Raw genomic sequence first — 19091 nt, 5'->3', positions numbered from 1 at the left:
GCACACTTCGACACTAACTCTGGGGGAGCCCGAGACCAAACTTTGGAACCTTCCGGTTCCCAAGCGGGCCACTCTACCTCCTTAGCCTCTATCGTTGTAATTGAGAGTGAACCGTCACACTGGCCTGGCCCTGGCTTATCTGTGGATGAGTTGTGTGTGTTTTAAAAGGCTAATATGCGTTTGTCGCTCCTATAGGGAACTACCTCATCATGCCATCGGGGAACCTGCAGATCGCCAATGCCACACAGGAGGACGAGGGGCCGTACAAGTGTGCTGCCTACAACCCTGTCACTCAGGAGATCAAGACCTCTGCCTCGGCTGACCGGCTGCGCATACGCCGTGAGTCATCAACACGCACGCACGCACGCGCGCGCGCGCACGCACGCACGCGCACAGCTTAGAAGCTGATGGCTAAGTCATATCATCAAATATGCATTGATTCAACGAGAATTACAAAGTGCTTGAATACTTAAAAATAAAGAAGTAACTTAAAAAAATTGCCTACTTTTCATCTGCGCACATTATAATGCATTATCAATGATCATGTATAAAACGGGTAGTCGACCCGACGTTTTTAGTCCATAGTCTTACGGCCAAGCTACAACAGGCTTTTCTCGCGCGTTTACCCTAAACGCGCGGCCCACGCGTGTGTTTTTTAAAATAGGACTGGACCTAAATTCAACGCACGCGTTTAGGTTAAACGCACGTGCTTTGTGCGCGAAAAGCCTGGTGTAGCCCGGCCGTTAGTCGACAAAATCACTTGGAGAGCCTTAACCCATTCTGGACGGGAACCCCTTTTGGTGTTTTAACTAAGCATTATGTTATACTTTAGCTTGTAGGTCTGCTATTTTTGAAATATCGTGAAAATGAGGCACAAATCTTTGAATATATCTTCTTTCAGAAGACTTTTTTTAAAATTTCGACGTCAGGCCTTGAGAGCTTCAAGTGTAACGTCACTCGTCCTGGCCTTGTGAGCCTCAGGTGTAACTCCACTCGTCCTGGTTCCAGGTTCCACGTCGGAGGCCGCTCGCATCATCTACCCGCCGGCGCCTCGCTCCATCATGGTGACCAAGGGCCAGCGTCTGGTGCTGGAGTGCGTGGCCAGCGGCTTCCCCACGCCGCACGTCACCTGGGCCAAGGACGGCCGGGACCTGCGCTCCCACAACAACACGCGCTTCCTGCTCAGCAACCTGCTGATCGACGCGGCGGCCGAGGGCGACTCGGGGACCTACGTGTGCCGCGCCGACAACGGCATCGGCTCGGACGACTCCGCCACCGTTCTCTATGACGTGCAGGTGTTCGGTGAGTAAAGGCACAAGGGAGACGTGTGTGTGTGTGTGTGTGTGTGTATACGTGTGCATGTAGGTATACATGTGTCCAGAGTTGGGAGTAAGATTATTTTAGTCCTCCTTCTGGTTTTAATATTCTGCCCGTCATGTGATTTGTTTTGACTGTTTGATAATATTCTGAAGACACAGAAAGGATTCATTTAACACAGCTTTCACTCTATGCAGTCGAGTTTAATTTAGCTTAAGCAAAGCCATTTGTTAACTGGACGCCTCCGGCTGCAGGATTTTTACACGAGTAGAGTTTTATTTGCGTCATGGATTTGATGATTAGCCAGACTCCTGGCTCCTTGGCGGGCATAGAACATAGGGCTGTGTGTGTGTGTGGGGGTGTGTGTGTGTGTGTGTATACATGCTCACACCGTGCATGTGAGCATTATAGAACTGGGTGGCGTTGTGTAAGAATGAGTGCACATTGGAGACAGCACGCTAGTGTGCAGCAGGACTTGATTGAGTACGTCTAGGTTATGGATGACTGTTTTTACAGTGATTTTGTGTGTGTGTGTGTGTGTGTGTGTGTGTGTGTGTGTGTGTGTGTGTGTGTGTGTGTGTGTGTGTGTGTGTGTGTGTGTGTGTGCGTGTGCGTGCGCGCATGCGTGCGTGCGTGTGCGCGCGTGCGTGCGTTCTGGGCTCGTCTCTCAGCAGCTGGCCTTAATTAAAGCCAGAGTAGTGCTGCAGCTCTAATGAGCGCCGCCTCCCCCTGATTCACAGGCAGCCAACCATCAACTAGCTGGCCTGGCTCACCACACCCCTGTCACACTACCTATATGCACGCACGCACGCACACAAAGGCAGACATTCACGCTCAAGTGCAAATATGCCCAGACACATACACAATGTTGGTACAAAATAAGCAAAGCGTCCATGCACGCTAGTCTGTGTCTCTTTTTTTTAAACTAAATTTTATCCCACGATTTTGCGACCCAGTTTTTTCACCCAGTGCCAATTATCTAATGTAATCCTGGGCGCTACACTTCCTCTGCCAACCTGGGGGGGGCAGCGGACTGACCTCATGCCTCCTTCTATGCATGAGGAGTCCAAGCTGCTTCTTTTCACCTGACATGGGGGGAATTTCCCTGGCCGGACGTAGCGCGTGGAAGGAACACGTTATTCCGCTAGTCTGTGTCTCTAATCCAGTCTCTCTCCTCTCGTCTCCCATCAGAACCCCCTCAGGTGACGGTGGAGCTGCAGCAGCAGGACGTGTCGTGGGGCGAGACGGTGCGCTTCAGCTGCCAGGCCCGGGGGAAGCCGGCGCCGTCGGTGGTGTGGCTCCACAACGCCCGGCCCCTGGCCCCGTCGCCGCGCCACCGCCTGTCGGCCCGCGTGCTCCGCGTGTTCAACGTGGGCCCTCAGGACGACGGGCTGTACCAGTGCATGGCCGAGAACGGGGTGGGCAGCTCGCAGGCGGCAGCCCGCCTCGTCACCCTTCCAAGCGGTGCGTAAACCCAAGCAGACAGTGGTTGTAATCAGGCTTCCCAGGGTCATGAAATTCCTGGAAATATTTTGAAATTGAAAAAAACATTTTCCATTCCTGGAAAAGGGTTGGAATTTAACAAGGGTCCTGGGAAAATAGTTGGATATGCATTGTTTTTGCCTATTGATTTAGTTTAGTCCAAAACATGTATAACATTGGGGTCAGGGGTAGAGTGCCTGGATGGTAACCAGTTGCTAGTTCGAACCCAGGCTCCCCCAGAGTTACTGTCGAAGTGTCTTTGGGCAAGACACTGAACCCCTAATTGCTCCCTATGTGCTGCTTGGTGCCTTGCATGGTTTCCGCTTTCCGGTGTATGAATGTGTGTGTGTGAATGGGTGAATGTAATGCACAATCTCTGTAAAGCGCCTTGGATAAAGGCGCTATATAAATGCACCATTTACCATTTATTTAACATTACACAAAATATGTAGCATAAGTCATTATTCGCCAAACATTGCAGCGTGATTGCAGCCTAATAAAATAACAGATCTACAAGCTCACAACATGCTGCAGCGTGGTCTTATGCTCTAGGATAGGTGATAAACATTTGGAATAGAATTATAGCATTCTCTCTCTATGCTTTATTGTTGCTAGTACACTGCCTGTCTTTGGGCATTGCACATATGAGTTAAGAGACTCATTATTGCACCGAATGATTGTTATATAGGCCTGGAAATTGGATTAGATATTCTGGAAAAAGTTTTGGAAATTCATTGGTAAAAAATGTAGAAACGCTGTGTAATCATGAATCGCGAACCTCTCTCTCGGCTCCACCTAGAGGCCTTTTGATGCTGACTTGTTGACATTCATGACTGTCTTTAACCCATTTTGGGCGGGAACCCCTTTTGGTGTTCTAATCTGCTATTGAAAAATTGCAGATCTACAAGCTCATAGCGCGGCACTACGAGCTTGTAGGTCTGCTATTTTTGAAACATCGTGAAAATGTGGCCCAAATGTTTGAGTATATTCTTTCAGAGCGTTAGTTTTTAGCTCTCATCTTTGCTTCAGATGGGGGTCGGCGGCCAAATACATATAATTCTAGGGGTCCTTGACATTAAATAGTTTGAGAACCACTGACATAGAAACATGCAGAGGTTTTTCAGAAAACTGTCAGGATTTTCGAAGGCCTTTGTAGAATCGTTCCCAGGTCAAAATGGGTTTTAAACATGTTTTTTATTTTATTTTAGCAGGGAATCCATCGCGTGGGAAGTTGCCTTCGATCCTGCGGCCCCTCAGCCCAGACAAGGTCCTCAGAGAGCAGCCCCCGGTGCGGCCCGGGCCCGCCGGTACCCTCCTGCCCTTGTATTGCTCTGAACTCCCGCTGCAGATCTCCCCAGCGGACGCGCCCATCATCCTGAGTCAGCCTCGCACGGGCAAGGCTGACTTCTATGAGCTCACCTGGAGGCCCCGTCATGATGGAGGGGCCCCCGTGCTGGAGTACATGATCAAGTACAGAAAGGTAGGTTTATTTATTTAGCACATAGTATCTAAAACAAGTAAGACGCGCGAACGCGGGAAGCGAACGCAGCTCGTAAATTGCAATAACATTATTTTACGTACTTTTTGAAGGTGTTTTTTTAAGTTAAGATTTTTTCTAAGTTACGTTTTTTGTGTGTGTGTGTGTGTGTGTGTGTGTGTGTGTGTGTGTGATACAGCTGCGCCCTCTGGTGGCGGGCCGGTGGTGTTACAGCGTGACACACACACAGACACACAGACAGACAGACAGTTTAGGCCAGCTTCTATAGTTAGTGCTCACTGCGTTCGCAAAAATCACACCCGTGTGAACTGAGTGGTGCAGTGACGTCACACACTATAACCATAGCAACCGTGCTCATCTGTACGTGGCCCCACGTACAGGTACACACATACACAGATACAGACAAAGCTGGTTGTTGGAGTGGTTTGCACCACTCAAAAATAGACAATACATATCAAAGAACAAAAATGCACAATGCAAGGAAAGGAAGAAGCCAGCTGGCTTATTTGGAATCCTTTCCTGTATGGAAGAGGTAATTGATTAAGCAGATTACAAGTTCATTAAGAACAATACAAAAGGTTGGCGAAGGGGGGCAGCTGTGCAATAAAGAAATAAAAACACAGACTGCACAAAAAGGGGAAATAAACAATACAACAACAAACACAAAAGAAAATACAACACATCAAACTAAAACATGTAATCTACAGAGAGGAAGAAATAAGATATTTCTTTAAGGTACTGCAACAAAGCTCTTACTTCAAGTCCAGTTCACCCAATAATCGGTGCATTATATTTAAAACCACAGTTTAGAGACTACAGTCAGACCGATGTATCGGTTTGGGCCGATATAATATTTTACTTTTTTTGCCAACATTAGTATTAGCCGTTATGTAGCTGATATGTCCCACCATTTAATTAACAAACTTTAAATCTGGTGTCCCCATTCGTTGCATGTCATTATATGAAAAACATTTACAACATGTACAAAACCTCTCAAATGGTACATGTACAAGCTGATCTTGTATTTTTGAAACTTTTTGAAAAAGTGGTTAAATAACCCATTTAGGCCTGACCTCAAAATTAAAAAAGAAATCTTCTAAATCCTCCAGTTTTCTGAAATAAATATTTTCACGATTTTTCACTCGGTGGCGCGCTATGAGCTTGTAGATCTGCAATAGCTAAATTATAACATAATGTTTAAAACACCAAAAGGGGTTCCCGTCCCCAAAATGGGTTAAAGTTGTTTGTTTATTTATATCTCTTACATCGTAATTGATCGTTTAGGATTCTCCGAAATGGGGAACGACATTTACACCCAAAGATCTGCCACCGGTTGGGCTCTACTTCAGAGACCATGCCATCAATCACAGACTGCAGTTAGCCCCCCCCCCTCTCTGTTATTTCCATTCTCTAAGCCCTCTTTCCTAACCCTCTCCCAGCTGGCAGACCCCCTGGCCGAGTGGACGTCCAGCACCATTTCGGGCTCTCTCCACAAGCTGACTCTGGCCAAGCTGCAGCCGGACAGCCTGTATGAGGTGGAGATGGCTGCCAGGAACTGTGCCGGACTGGGCCAGCCTGCCATGATGACCTTCAGAACAGGCAAAGGTACGTCCACTGATGTGATGCACCTGCCACACAACATGGGGGAAAACAAGAAAAGACACAGGCTCCCCCTCCAGGCAGCATACTGCTAGCTCACTGGCGATGCTTACAGTCTCTCTGCATGTATGGTAACAAATACAGATATTGGTTATAATTACAATTATTTAACAAAAGAAAAAATATATTTTTTTAACCCATTAAGACCGGGAAAGCACCTTTGTCATTTTAGATGTTATCATGTTAGCATTAGTAGCAATATATAGCAATATAATAATAATATACAAGTTCACATCACGTCCCTTCGTGCCACGCTGCAAGCTTGTACATCTGCTATTTTTGAAAAATGTTGAAAGTGTCAGAAAAATGTCGAATTATTTTGAATTACAAAAATGTTTGAGAACTACAGATTTAGAGACGGCATTTGTAGAATCGTCCTCTGGTCTTAATCGGTTAAATTTGGCTTAACAACATTCTACAAAATATGTAGTTTATGTGGGAAGACAATCCCTGGATTCGTGATTGTTTACTTGTTTGTTTTCCTGACAACAGGAGGTAGGAGGGGTCCAGGAGGGCATGATTCCCCGAAAACCGTTGCTGTTCCATCGCCCAGCCTCTCGCGTAAGTTATCTGCTCACTCCAGGCCTGTACTGCCTTCTCCGATTAACAACTCCATTACATCCTCTGTTTCTACTGTGCTAACTTCACTTCGACTAATATGCCTTCATAGTTATCGACTGCTAACCCTTCTCCAATATGCCTTCATAGTTATCAACTGCTAACCCTTCTCCAATATGCCTTCATAGTTATCAACTGCTAACCCTTCTCCAATATGCCTTCATAGTTATCAACTGCTAACCCTTCTCCAATATGCCTTCATAGTTATCAACTGCTAACCCTTCTCCAAACTAACATACGCATTTCTCAATCTCTCTTTTCATTTCCCTCACTGAAGGATGACATCATACAGTAAGTGATTGTAGATGTATTCTTGCTTCTTCTTTTGCTTCTTTGTCATTTTTTTCACTGTCCAAAATGGTGGTTCGCTTTTTTTATTTTTTATTTTCACATTGTTGTGTATGTCTGACGCGACTTTGGAATTTACGCGAATTTAGAGGCGCTCATCTATGGAATTCCCTAGATGCTTCACTTAAATCCTCATTATCCTTGCCAATATTCCAAAAACATCTAAAGAAATATCTCATTTCTTCCTCTCTGTAGATGACATGATTTACTTTGATGTGTTATATTTTCTTTTGTGTTTGTTGTTTGTATTGTTTATTTCCCTTTTTTGTGCAGTCTGTGTTTTTTATTTCTTTATTGCACAGCTGCCCCCCTTTGCCAAACTTGTAGACTTTTGTGTTGTTCTTAATTGAACTTTTAATCTGTTTTAAATCAATGACCTCTTCCATACAGGAAAGGATTCCAAATAAGCCAGCTGGCTTCTTCCTTTCCTTGCATTGTATTTTTGTTCTTTGACATGTTATTGTCTATATTTTGTACTACGTGCTAAATAAATAAACCAAACTTCTCTTTCCTCCGCAGCCCCCGAGGCCCCCGACAAGCCCACCATCTCCACGGCGACGGAGACGTCTGCGTACGTGACCTGGATCCCACGCGGTAACCGCGGGTTTCCCATCCAGTCCTTTCGGGTGGAATACAAGAAGGTGAAGAAGGCCGGGGAGGACTGGGTGACCGCCGTGGCCAACATCCCCCCGTCGCGTCTCTCCGTGGAGATCACAGGCCTGGAGAAAGGTGCGTGTCCGTCCGCCCTGCCACTGGCTGGTGTTCTCAGGCTCACGTTAGCCACTTGAACCCATTTAGGCCTGACGTCAAAATTAAAAAAAATGTCTTCAAAATCCTCCAGTTTTCTGAAATAAATATTTTCACGATTTTTCAAAAATAGCAGACCTACAAGCTCGTAGCGCGCCACTCGCGCTAGGAGCTTGTAGATCTGCTATTTTTCAATAGCTAAATTATAACTATGTTAAACACCAAAAGGGGTTCCCGCCCAAAATGGGTTAACCCACTTTAACCCATTTTGGCCTGATGTCTTCAAAATCCTGACAGTTTTCTGAAAAACCTTATGTTTCTGTATCAGTGGTGCTCAATATTTAATGTCAAGAACCCCACAAATTATATGTAACATGCCTCTGCCCCCCCCCCCCCCCCCCATCTGAAAATATGTTGTTTCAGGGACCTCCCCAGAAGCAAAGATTTGAGTTAAAATGTTCACTCTGTAATAATATATATTCAAAGATTTGAGGCATATTTTCATGATTTTTCAAAAATAGCAGACCTACAAGTTCATAGCGCGGCACTTGGTGCCGCGCTATGAGCTTGTAGATCTGCTATTTTTCAATAGCTAAAGTATAACATAATGCTTTAAAACACCAAAAGGGGTTCCCGCCCCAAAATGGGTTAAACCTGGCATCTCTAATTTATGTCATTATAGACAAACAAATTACATTGTATTTCCCCCGAAAAAAATCGCAGATCCATGAGTTCACAGCTGAAAATTCTCCAATGCATCATGAGCTTGTAGATCAGCTATATTCGCTGTGCCGTGCGACACTGTTGCATGATGACAAAGTATAAAACAGGGCTCGAGTGGTTATGCTATTCCACCGTATTTATTCAAGACTGCACTGCATCACTGCCATTATCATCAGCAACATCACAAGCTTGTGTTTGTCCATGTGCGTGTCTTTGTGTGCACGTAGGATGTTGTACCATATAATTACAATGATGATGTTGTCCTACATAATTACATTCCCAGGACCCCGAGGCTCATCCACATAATGAGTGTTGTTATAGTCATTTGAGTAATTGCCCCCATCAATCAAGAACCATAACCAGATTTCAATCAGCATTTTACTTAACCCATTTTGGGCGGGAACCCCTTTTGGTGTTAGCATTATGTTATGCTTTAGCTATTGAAAAATAGCAGATCTACAAGCTCATAGCGCACCACCGAGTGGCGCTACGAGCTTGTAGGTCTGCTATTTTTCAAAAATCGAAGAACGACTGACATAGAAACATAGCTTTTTCAGAAAACTGTCAGGATGTAGAAGACATTTTTAGAATCTGATCTCAGGTCAAAATGGGTTAATCTCTTTATAGAAAAACAAAGACAAACCGATGTCATTATTTGCCCACACAACAACGAAAGCTGTCTTGTGTGCAGCTGTGGGGCACCTAGAAAAATGACGTACAATAATAGAGATTAATGGGTTTTATATTTATCTTCCCTGTAGGTACATCTTATAAGTTCCGCGTTGTTGCGGTGAACGTCATCGGCTCCAGTCCACCCAGCGCCCCGTCCAAGGCCTACACGGTGGTGGGGGGGAGGACCAACGAACGGCCCATAGATGGACCCTACATCACGTACAACGAAGCCATCAACGAGACCACCATCATCCTCAAATGGACGGTGAGCCCAGAGAATAAGGGAGAAAGTCTGCGTGTGCAAATTAATGCAGTTAATGCTAATTTGTAATAAAGGAAAACTGGCAGAAAAAGACTTGCTCTCTGCATAAACAGAACTATTACTATAGAGCGTCGCAGTCCCGCCCCCTTTCATGACGACGCCAGGCCCAGGACATGAATCCCAATGCATTTTTCCCATAGACATTTTAAAAAGTATTTATTTAAAGACCTTTTAAGCGTCGTACGAAGCCAACTCGAGTCGTGACAAATCATGACAACAAACACAATATTTTGGACCAAACAAATAATTACAAAGAAGAAAAACAACAAAGTTTTTTAAGCTGCCGTTTTTTTCTACTTTCTAATTCTTTGTTTGGCCCAAAACATTGTGTTTATTGTCATGATTTGTCATGACAAGAGTTGGCTTTGTCCGCGGCGTAAACGTCTTTAAATAAATACTTTCTGAAAAGTCTATGAGGAAAATGAACGGGGATTTATTTTCCGGGTCTCTCGAGGGGGCGGGACTGCAACGCTCTATTACATAAACTACTATCTAAGGAATACTCCTTAGACAAAGGACAAAGACGGGTCTTACCCTGTACTAATTTGTAATAAATCCATTTCTTTCTCCCACCACCAGTACACGCCACTCAACAACACTCCCATCTACGGCTTCTACATCTACTACCGTCCCACGGACAGCGACAACGACAGCGACTACAAGAAGGACGTGGTGGAGGGAGACCGCTACTGGCACTCCATCACCGACCTGCAGCCGGAGACGGCCTACGACATCAAGATGCAGTGCTTCAACGAGGGAGGGGAGAGCGAGTTCGGCAACGTGGTGATCCTAGAGACCAAAGGTAATAAGGCCATTCTTGGTGAATGTGATCATGACTTTGGGTAAAGAGTAGCCTCGTCGACTAAAATCTTATGACATTTAGTCGACTAAAACTAGACTAACACTAAGACATTCCAGGTGACTAAAATGTGACTAAAACTAAATGAAGTTTCAGTCCAAAGACTATGACTAAACTAAAATCGAAATTTTCTGCCAAAAACAACCTCACGCTACAGAAACAGGAGACGGGCCTCATGGCTCAGCAAGGCTTACTTATAGCATGGTGTAATGGTGCACACATTTCTTACTATCATGTTGACTAACCCCGTTTAGTTTCATCCTCAGCTCGTCCGAACCCCCATCGGCCTCCTACATCCTCTGAGTCTCCATCTGACGGGCCAGAGCACGCTGGAGGCCCGGTGCCCCGGCCCAGTGACCTGCCCTACCTCATCGTGGGTGTTGTGCTGGGTGCCTTCGTCTTCATCATCGTAGCCTTCATCCCCTTCTGTCTGTGGAGGGCTTGGGCCAAGCAGAGTGAGTGAGAATGATGCAATGTTGCAAGAATTACTTTTTTTTTTACCAGCTGCTTGGAAAGCTGCTGATCCCCGCCAGGCCAGGTTGTATACCTAGGCCTGTGGAATTCATAGGCAGTCATGGTAGCCAATTTGAATGGAATCTGAACAAACTGACTGATACAGAACAATATATTGCTGTCGGGTAGAAATCTTGCATGACCAAAACCATTCAAAATAATATTTAAAATAGCCTAGCCTATCTACAAGCTCACAATGCATCATATTCATATCTCGACACATTAGGAGCTTGTAGATCTTCTATTTTTTACTGTGGACCACCACCGCCGCAAATATAAAAGCAGCTGGTAATAATATGACTGTCATCATTTCTTGTTTTCTTAAGAGTTCAGTTGTATATTATTATTATTATTATTAAATAAGACTTATTTCTTACCTAAACGTAGTCTGCTGTTGGTGGTGCTGCAGCGCCACTGCATGGTCATTAACGTGAATGCCACGTTACGTTATCCCAGAGTAGTAGACCAGTCGATCATTGTCAATAAAAATAAATAAATCCATGTTTTCTTTAGATGTGTAGTGTAGTGTGTAATCGTTCTTTTTAGCCATTGCTAATCCACCGTTTAGACATAGAAACATAGCTTTTTCAGAAAACTGTCAGGATTTAGAAGACATTTTTAGAATCTGATCTCAGGTCAAAATGGGTTAATGTTAATAATATATATATAACTTCCCCGACACCTTTGGTTATTTTGTAAGAAGTGCCTACTTCCTCACTAAAGTCCCGTGACCAAGGCATGCACGGCACGCTAACGCAGGCTCCCACTGGCCTGAGAAGGAAAAAAGGGTGGTAATTGACAGCTGGGACAGCCAATCGGCGGGTCCACTCGGGTTGTTGTCATTACCCGAGCACCGAGACACACGGGGAGCCGCTCCGAAAATACCCGGGAGTCACTTATTGAAAACGGAACCAGATCCACTTGGTTCAGACCCCGCATACTTTCGGATCTCGGTCTCGGGCTTACCCAAAGATCTCTACTTCCGGCGTGGTGGGGAAGGCATTACAAAATTAAACTAACAACCACGGCAGTAAATTAATTAGAGTTAATAATTACTGTGACAATGTGTGACTCTGTGTAACCGGCTAATGGTTGTGTCTTTGTGTCCATCTTTTATTGTTTTTCAGAACAAACGACTGACCTGTGTTTCCCGGCCGTGGCTGCGCCCGTGTCCTCCTGCCAGTACACCATGGTACCCCTTCAGGGGCTGGCGCTGGTCGGCCACTGCCCGTTGGACCCCCACATGGGCCACACGCCACACGCTGGATATCCTCCCAATGGGGAATACACTCCCAACGGAAAACCCCACCACCCCATGCACTGTCATCCAGGACTGCACCAGGTACACACCATACTTCATTAGAGGTCAAAGAAAAGCTCGATAACCGATACCCGAAAAAAATCTGAAAACAAGCTTGAGTACCCGTTATCAATAAGCTTTGGGCTTATCAAGCCTGTTATCGAGCATAGCGGCCCATGGCATCATGTTTAAACAATCAAGACAAGAGGCGATCAAGATAATCGCCCACGCTGGCACAGACAAGTGTATCGAGACCTGCCAACCGAGAAAACAACATTACCCTTTTAAAGTCACTGTCTGTACACATATTAACCAGTTAACAGTTCCTTTAATATTATTTTATTGGTAAAAAGGTCAATTGCCTTCTGTTTGTTAGAAAAGTACTGTAGTTGAAGGCCCTAGTAAAATATACTGGTTCTGTTCATAATTTATTGTCTCCCATCTTTCCACAAAATACTAGAAAATGCTCGATAGTGGGCTCGATAAGAACCCGGCTCGATAAGCCTGATCAATAAGGTGATCGTTATCAATAAAACATTAACGAGCTCCATCCCTACTTATAATAATACATGCAATTTATATAGCGCTTGTCCGAGTACTCCCAAGTCGATTTACAAAACTAAAAACAAAATAAAAACATTATTAGGAAAAACTAGATTAAAATGTTAAACTATAAAAGTAAAGGTAAAAAATGGGCATTAAGTAGATAGGGAATGTGGGTCTGAAAATGTGGGTTTTGAGTGTTGGTTTAAAACGTTTCAAGGGTGGGGGGGCAGCTTTGATGTGGCCTGGGAATGAGTTCCATAGGGCCATCTTACCACACTATTACTTCAAATCAATCATTTTCTGTTTATATGATGGGCATTTATTTTAACTAGAAACACTTTTTGTTTTATTCTGCAGGAGGAAGTGGATTGTGATATGGAATGTGACACATTGTTGCCACAGACAAATGGACACCTGCCCATCTACCGCTACTCTCCCAGGTACATCCAAATGTGAACTGTCTGTCTAGTGTAGCCACTGTACATGTACATTATAATGCAGTTATGTTAGGATACAATAAATGTAAATCAAATCCACAAATGAAGGGCTCAAACGTGACGCACTGAGCAAATACATACATCATTTTGGGAGTCCTTGGACATGAAAAAGATTGAGAACCACTGATGATGTATAGCAACTTAACCCATTCTGGACGGGAACCCCTTTTGGTGTTTTAAACATTATGTTATAGTTTAGCTATTGAAAAATAGCAGATCTACAAGCTCATAGCGAGCCACCGAGTGGCGCGCTATGAGCTTGTAGGTCTGCTAATTTTGAAAAATCGTGAAAATATTTATTTCAGAAAACTGGAAGATTTAGAAGATTTTTTTTTAATTTCAAGGTCAGGCCAAAATGGATTAAGTGTTTCAGAAAACTGTCTTAATGGCACTCCTATCTCCCATATAGTGGACTTGAGCATCATGGACAGGATTGCTGCTCTCCTGATGACTCCACTCTTCAACTCCTGGACCCCTGCGGTCAGCCCCTTCACCTCATGGACCCCTACAGTCAGCCCCTTCAACAACTGGACCCCTGCGGTCAGCCCCTTCAACTCCTGGACCCCTGTGGTCAGCCCCTTCAACTCCTGTACCCCTGCAGTCAGCCCGTCGGCTCACGGGACCTGGGAGGTGATCCTAACTTCTACGACGGGGACACGATAGAGGAGGATGGCTTTGAAGGTATGAGTCCATTCTCGCCCACTGAGGCGTTTCATTGACACATAAAATGGTAAATGGTGCATTTATATAGCGCCTTTATCCAAGGCGCTTTACATAGATTGTGCATTACATTCACCCATTCACACACACATTCATACACCGATGGCAGCAGAAACCATGCAAGGCACCAACCAGCACATCAGGAGCAATTAGGGGTTCAGTGTCTTGCTCAAGGACACTTTGACACTAACTTTGGGGGAGCCCGGGTTCGAACTGGCAACCTTGCGGTTACCATCCAGCCACTCTACCCCCGAACCACCACCGCCCCCACATCTGTAGTTTGACTAGTCTCACACAAGTATGATAATGTAATATGTAGATTCTACATTGTAGTGAGCCGCTGTTTGTCAGCGCCAGTACATACATGATAACACTAAAGCTGCACTGGAGAGTTTTCCCTCTTGGCAGCAAGAGTTATATTTTGCTAGCGGTCATGCCAGACCACTGAAGCTCATTGTGGTCAATGTACAGCATATGAATCTGGGTGATGGAATATAGGCTTGATGTTATGAAAAGTATTCAAAATGTTGATAGTTTGATAATGTCTCTGGTTACGCACTTTACCATTTAGGCCTGACGTCTAAATTTTAAAAAAGTCCTCTGAAAGAATATATATATTCAAAGATTTGTGCCGCATTTTCACGATTTTTCAAAAATAGCAGACCTACAAGCTTGTAGATCTGCTATTTTTCAATAGCTAAAGTATAACATAATGCTTAGTTAAAACACCAAAAGGGGTTCCCGCCCCAAAATGGGTTAAACCCCAGCATCCCTATTCCGAGGGTGAACATTCACCAAAAAATAGCAGATCTACAAGTTGTAATGTAGATTTTTGCCAAAGAGGCTTTAGTGTATGGGAGAAAGAGCACACTAAGTATAGAGGCAGCTCATGTCCAGTTTACTAAGTAGAGGGTTTAATTGTTTTGTCTATAATTACACTACCTTCCCAAAGATTGTGTACTATACACAATTTGTGTGACCAAATCATCACAAACCCAGGGTGTATGATCGAGGGAACACAAGACGAGGACAGCTCAATGAACAGCAGCTTTATTGGCCACATAGCAAATGAGTCTCTTGGCTCCTGGCCGTGCGTAAACTGGAAATCGTAAATTTGGTCAGAGTGACTAACACAAAATTAGAATGTCAACTGTCGAAAACAAATAACAGGCCCGGTGCCAGCATTCTCACCCAGAGAGTGTGTGTGGTCTCAAGCCAGGACCCCAGCCTCACTGCAACAGAGAACACAACAGGATTAGGTCATTTAAATACAGCCCCTGTAACTGCTCTGACCTGACCTGACGTGTTGGAGGTGCACCTCTCGCCACTCGTGCCTCCCTCGCCCGCAGACGGCAACCATACTATGCCACGCAGACACACAAAGATCAGTTGCATTGTTCCTGCAGAAACAATGATGAGACTTCACGTCAAATCTTCAAATCAATATCCCCCCAAAGTGTGAGGCAGCGATATAGGTCCATCTCAAACCACATTCAACCAGGAAGTCGCTGACTTGTCCTCATCTCCTCTGTTTGTCCATGTAGAGCCAGCTCCCTGTCCGATGTCACCTGTGGAGGAGGAGGGGAACTCCACTGTGTCAACAATACCACAACCCCAACATGCAGAAATACAGGACATCAGCATCCTCCCAAGTGAGGCGTCCCCCGAGGACAATGGGACAGTGGACTCAACAGATGCATGAGATTGTCAGACAAAAGCAAAACAAGAGAAAGTATTTATTTTTGTATCACAGATATTTATATATTTATGCTTTTGTACATAAAGAAAAACGTGTTTTTGTTATACTGTATATAAGGTTATTTTCATATTGAAAAAAAAGACTATTGTTACATCTTCCTCACTACATTATGGACAAAGGGAGTATGGTGGTGTGATGCAGCTGTGATCTCATGCTGTAATCTCAAGTCATGTCTGCATTTCTTGGGGAGGGAACTATCTGATATTCCTTTATGTGAAGATCAGTCGGGGGAACTTGAATCTGGAAGGGAAGCCTCCTCTCGTATATATCAACACAGCTAATGTCTCATGAACGTGTATCAGCAGCAGCCCTTCAGATAGACTCTCGTCACTCCTCAGATCATTCCTCGCAGACCTCCATCCTCCTTTTTGACGTATAACGGTCACTGCTTTTATGCTTCGGTGGAGAAACTTTTTTTGTACGACACTTTCACTGAAGCATAAAAGCTTTTACATAGTATGCTGAAAACAAAAGGGGAGCACTTTGACTATCCAGATGCTGTAAGTAAAGCCTAATTTATGCTCTGCCGCACGGTGGCGTTGCGCGGCGAAAATAGCAGACTTAAACGCGATGCTCCCGTGGCGCGTTGTGACGTCGTAGGTCGGCTATTTCGAAACGTGCAAATCGGGCTTAATTCTGTGGTGCTCCCATCTCTTCCACCGAGTTTCTTCTTGTTGTCACATCACAGGTTTACAGGTGGAAACTTTTTAGTAAATCTCCCACCAATTTCAGTTACAACATAAGATGATAAGAAAAGGAAAATGTCAGATAACAAAACCAATAAAACGTTCAGTGGTGCGTTCAAGGTGCATCTGTCTGTCTACCATTGTGTATAGAAGTAACACAAATGTATTGTGCATCATTAGCAAACTACCGGTATTAACAAATGTGTGCAACATAAAAGCATTCTGCTTCAGTAGTTTTTTAGTGTTCAAAAGAGATTATATATTGTATAGTTATTTATTTTTTTAGGAGCCTTTTTGAAATCACTGAATGGGAGAGATTCTGGAAGACATTTTTCTACTCAGTCACAGATAAGCTGAATTAAAGTTTTTACACTAAAAACCACTTCTGTTAACCATTTTTTCTGGTCACCAATATATTGCTAAAAGTGAGGGATTTTTGACAGGTGCGTCAGTATTATTCTTCCCTTTATAGTATTAGCCTTTGTCAGAGGCATTCTGAGATCTATATGAAGGAGCTCCTGAATCTGTATTTCCCTTATTGGTGTAGCTATTATGGTTACGCAGGCTGGAGCACTATTGCATGTAAATAAAGCTTATAAAATCAATCACATTCCTCCTGTGTTATTTATTTCTTTGTACAATAACGTGGCTTGCTAGACTTGGTCTGAACATAATAGTTAATATGGTTATTGATTATCCATAACTGCAGTGCGAACTTTGAGATAAATTTTCCTGTTACTAGACTACTATTTTTTTTAAATATTCCATACAGTTTTGAAATTATAAATGTTTAAACATTTTGGCTTGAGCCATTTTGGCAGCTAGGTTTGAGTTTAGCTATGTAGGCCTACATTTCTTTCTACCACCAGGGGGAGCCATAAATATAAAAAGATAATCATATTCATATTTCTTCTGGACTGCCTCCCATGAAGGTCTCAAACAACCTGTTGGAAATCTCCAGATGGTGGCAGTATAAAAGCAAGCTTTACATTTTGTAAAACTGTAGGGTGTAGGCTAAGTTTCACAAACAAATCTACAGGCAGGCTATATATTTATTATTTAAGCATGCCCATTGCACCGAGATAGGCAGATGGCTTCTTGGTTAGAGTGGGTGACAATATTATCACACAAAAAGAAAAAAATAACCTACCAAGGTTCCATCCTGGAAGGAATTTTTTCCGGTGATAAAATGGCCACCAACGTAATCAAAAAAGTCAACCAAAGAACAAGATTCCTACAGGATCTCCTCACTGGTCAACAAAAACACCTTGAAGACCCTAACAGGAGCCCTCGTACAAGGTTTCTTCAACTATGCATGCACCTCTTGGTTCCACAGCACCTCAAAGGCCCTTAAGACAAGGCTCCAGACTTCCCAAAACAAACTGGTCAGGCTACTACTTGGACTCACGGGGACCGCTGTAGAGGCCCCAGTGGCACCATTCTAGTAGTAGCCCTAATGCTTTGATTATGCCGTGCCCCTCCTTGCCAAGTGCCCCGGTGCGGCCTATGGTTATAAGGGGTATAGTACCTCCACACCACAGGCGATTTGTATTGTTTAGACGAGGGCCTAGTTACTGACTGAGCCACAACCAACGGACGTCATATCGACGTCCTTACGACGTCCAACAGACCTCTCTGTAACCGCCAACCCCAGACGTCCATATACGACGCCCAAATCCCCGTCCCAGCCAGACGTCCATACGACGTCCATACGACGTCCGCTGCAACTCCGACAGTCAACTGCGTTGCAAAACATCCAAGCCGCAGCTGGGGTGCAATATAGGACGTCCATACAACGTCGTCAATACGACGTCAATACGACGTCCGACAGTCAACTGCGTTGAAAACATCCAAGCCGCCCGCAGCTGGGTTGCAATAGGACGGACGTCCATACAACGTCGTCAATACGACGTCAATACGACGTCCGACAGTCAACTGCGTTGCAAAACATCCAAGCCGCAGCTGGGTTGCAACAGGACGTCCATACAACGCCAATATGACGACGTATACTAATTTCTAAAACTATGAAACATTTCAAAGATTCCTTTTCAGGCAAACATGTCCATTGTAAGATGAACATTTTAAAGTGTGAATGGGGTTTCTAGTATGTAGGATCAGTGGCATGCCAAAGTTTTTGCTATTGCCATTGAGAATGCATTGGGCGTTTAAGTTCAATTTCAAAGTATGAATGGAGTTTCTAGGTGAAAGTGATTTTTTGACGTGCCAATATCTGCCATTGAGCCCCAAAGTTTGTGCTATTGCCATTGAGAATGCATTGGGCGTTTACTGTAAGTTAAATAAACTACAAAACATTTCAAAGTAAAAAGCTCCAGCATGTGCGTCCACAGTAACGAAGACTCTGACTAGGACGTTGGGCTATATGACATATGACATGTCTAGTATGACAATCCTTATATTTGGCCCAAGCCGACCTAGTGCTGATATCAGATAGATGTGGTAGAACCATATATGGATAGATCTAACTGGCTTAGTCATCGTGACAAGCATAGTCGGAGACAAGGGTCGGCTTCAGGGAGCAGGCAGAAGTCGAAGCATCCTGGTTTTAAGGTTCTAACCGGACACCACTGCGGTGGGTTCTAACCTAAGTAATCAGCAATACAGCCTCTCCCTATCGCTCCAGTTCTTTAGTAAACAGAAAGCATCAGGGTATATTAATTTCTTATCCAATCAGGAGAGATAAGTCACACATGGGATACAAAAACTAGTGAAATTGGAAGTAATAGGGGAGCAACATGTAACACAAACATTTAAGCCAAAGTGTAAATGATCTTTATGGGTTCTATCTTCGGAGTGGTATCCCAGCC

General features: G+C 44.2%; 1 protein-coding gene across 4 annotated transcripts in view; it reads left to right on the top strand.

Annotated features, from left to right (window-relative positions):
- The window catches only part of boc (BOC cell adhesion associated, oncogene regulated), a 42457-nt gene extending 25586 nt beyond the window's left edge, over window positions 1–16871 (top strand). The window contains exons 5-18 of one of the 4 annotated variants that reach the window (XM_079489760.1): window positions 196–339; window positions 1009–1302; window positions 2509–2781; window positions 4011–4279; window positions 5737–5902; window positions 6449–6517; window positions 7442–7651; window positions 9154–9329; window positions 9966–10188; window positions 10512–10700; window positions 11886–12100; window positions 12962–13044; window positions 13511–13782; window positions 15366–16871. In XM_079489760.1, the coding sequence (XP_079345886.1) occupies window positions 196–339; window positions 1009–1302; window positions 2509–2781; window positions 4011–4279; window positions 5737–5902; window positions 6449–6517; window positions 7442–7651; window positions 9154–9329; window positions 9966–10188; window positions 10512–10700; window positions 11886–12100; window positions 12962–13044; window positions 13511–13782; window positions 15366–15523 (2741 nt within the window). In that variant the 3' untranslated portion in view covers window positions 15524–16871. Of the gene's footprint in view, window positions 1–195; window positions 340–1008; window positions 1303–2508; window positions 2782–4007; window positions 4280–5736; window positions 5903–6448; window positions 6518–7441; window positions 7652–9153; window positions 9330–9965; window positions 10189–10499; window positions 10701–11885; window positions 12101–12961; window positions 13045–13510; window positions 13783–15365 lie in introns of all 4 variants that reach the window. The other 3 variants (XM_079489758.1, XM_079489759.1, XM_079489757.1) reach the window with 3 other exon arrangements.
- The last annotated feature ends 2220 nt before the right edge of the window (window positions 16872–19091 follow it).

This window comes from Electrona antarctica (genome assembly GCF_951216825.1).
Source record: "Electrona antarctica genome assembly, chromosome: 20".
Lineage (NCBI taxonomy): Eukaryota > Metazoa > Chordata > Actinopteri > Myctophiformes > Myctophidae > Electrona > Electrona antarctica.
This window is presented reverse-complemented; position numbering and strand designations above follow the sequence as displayed.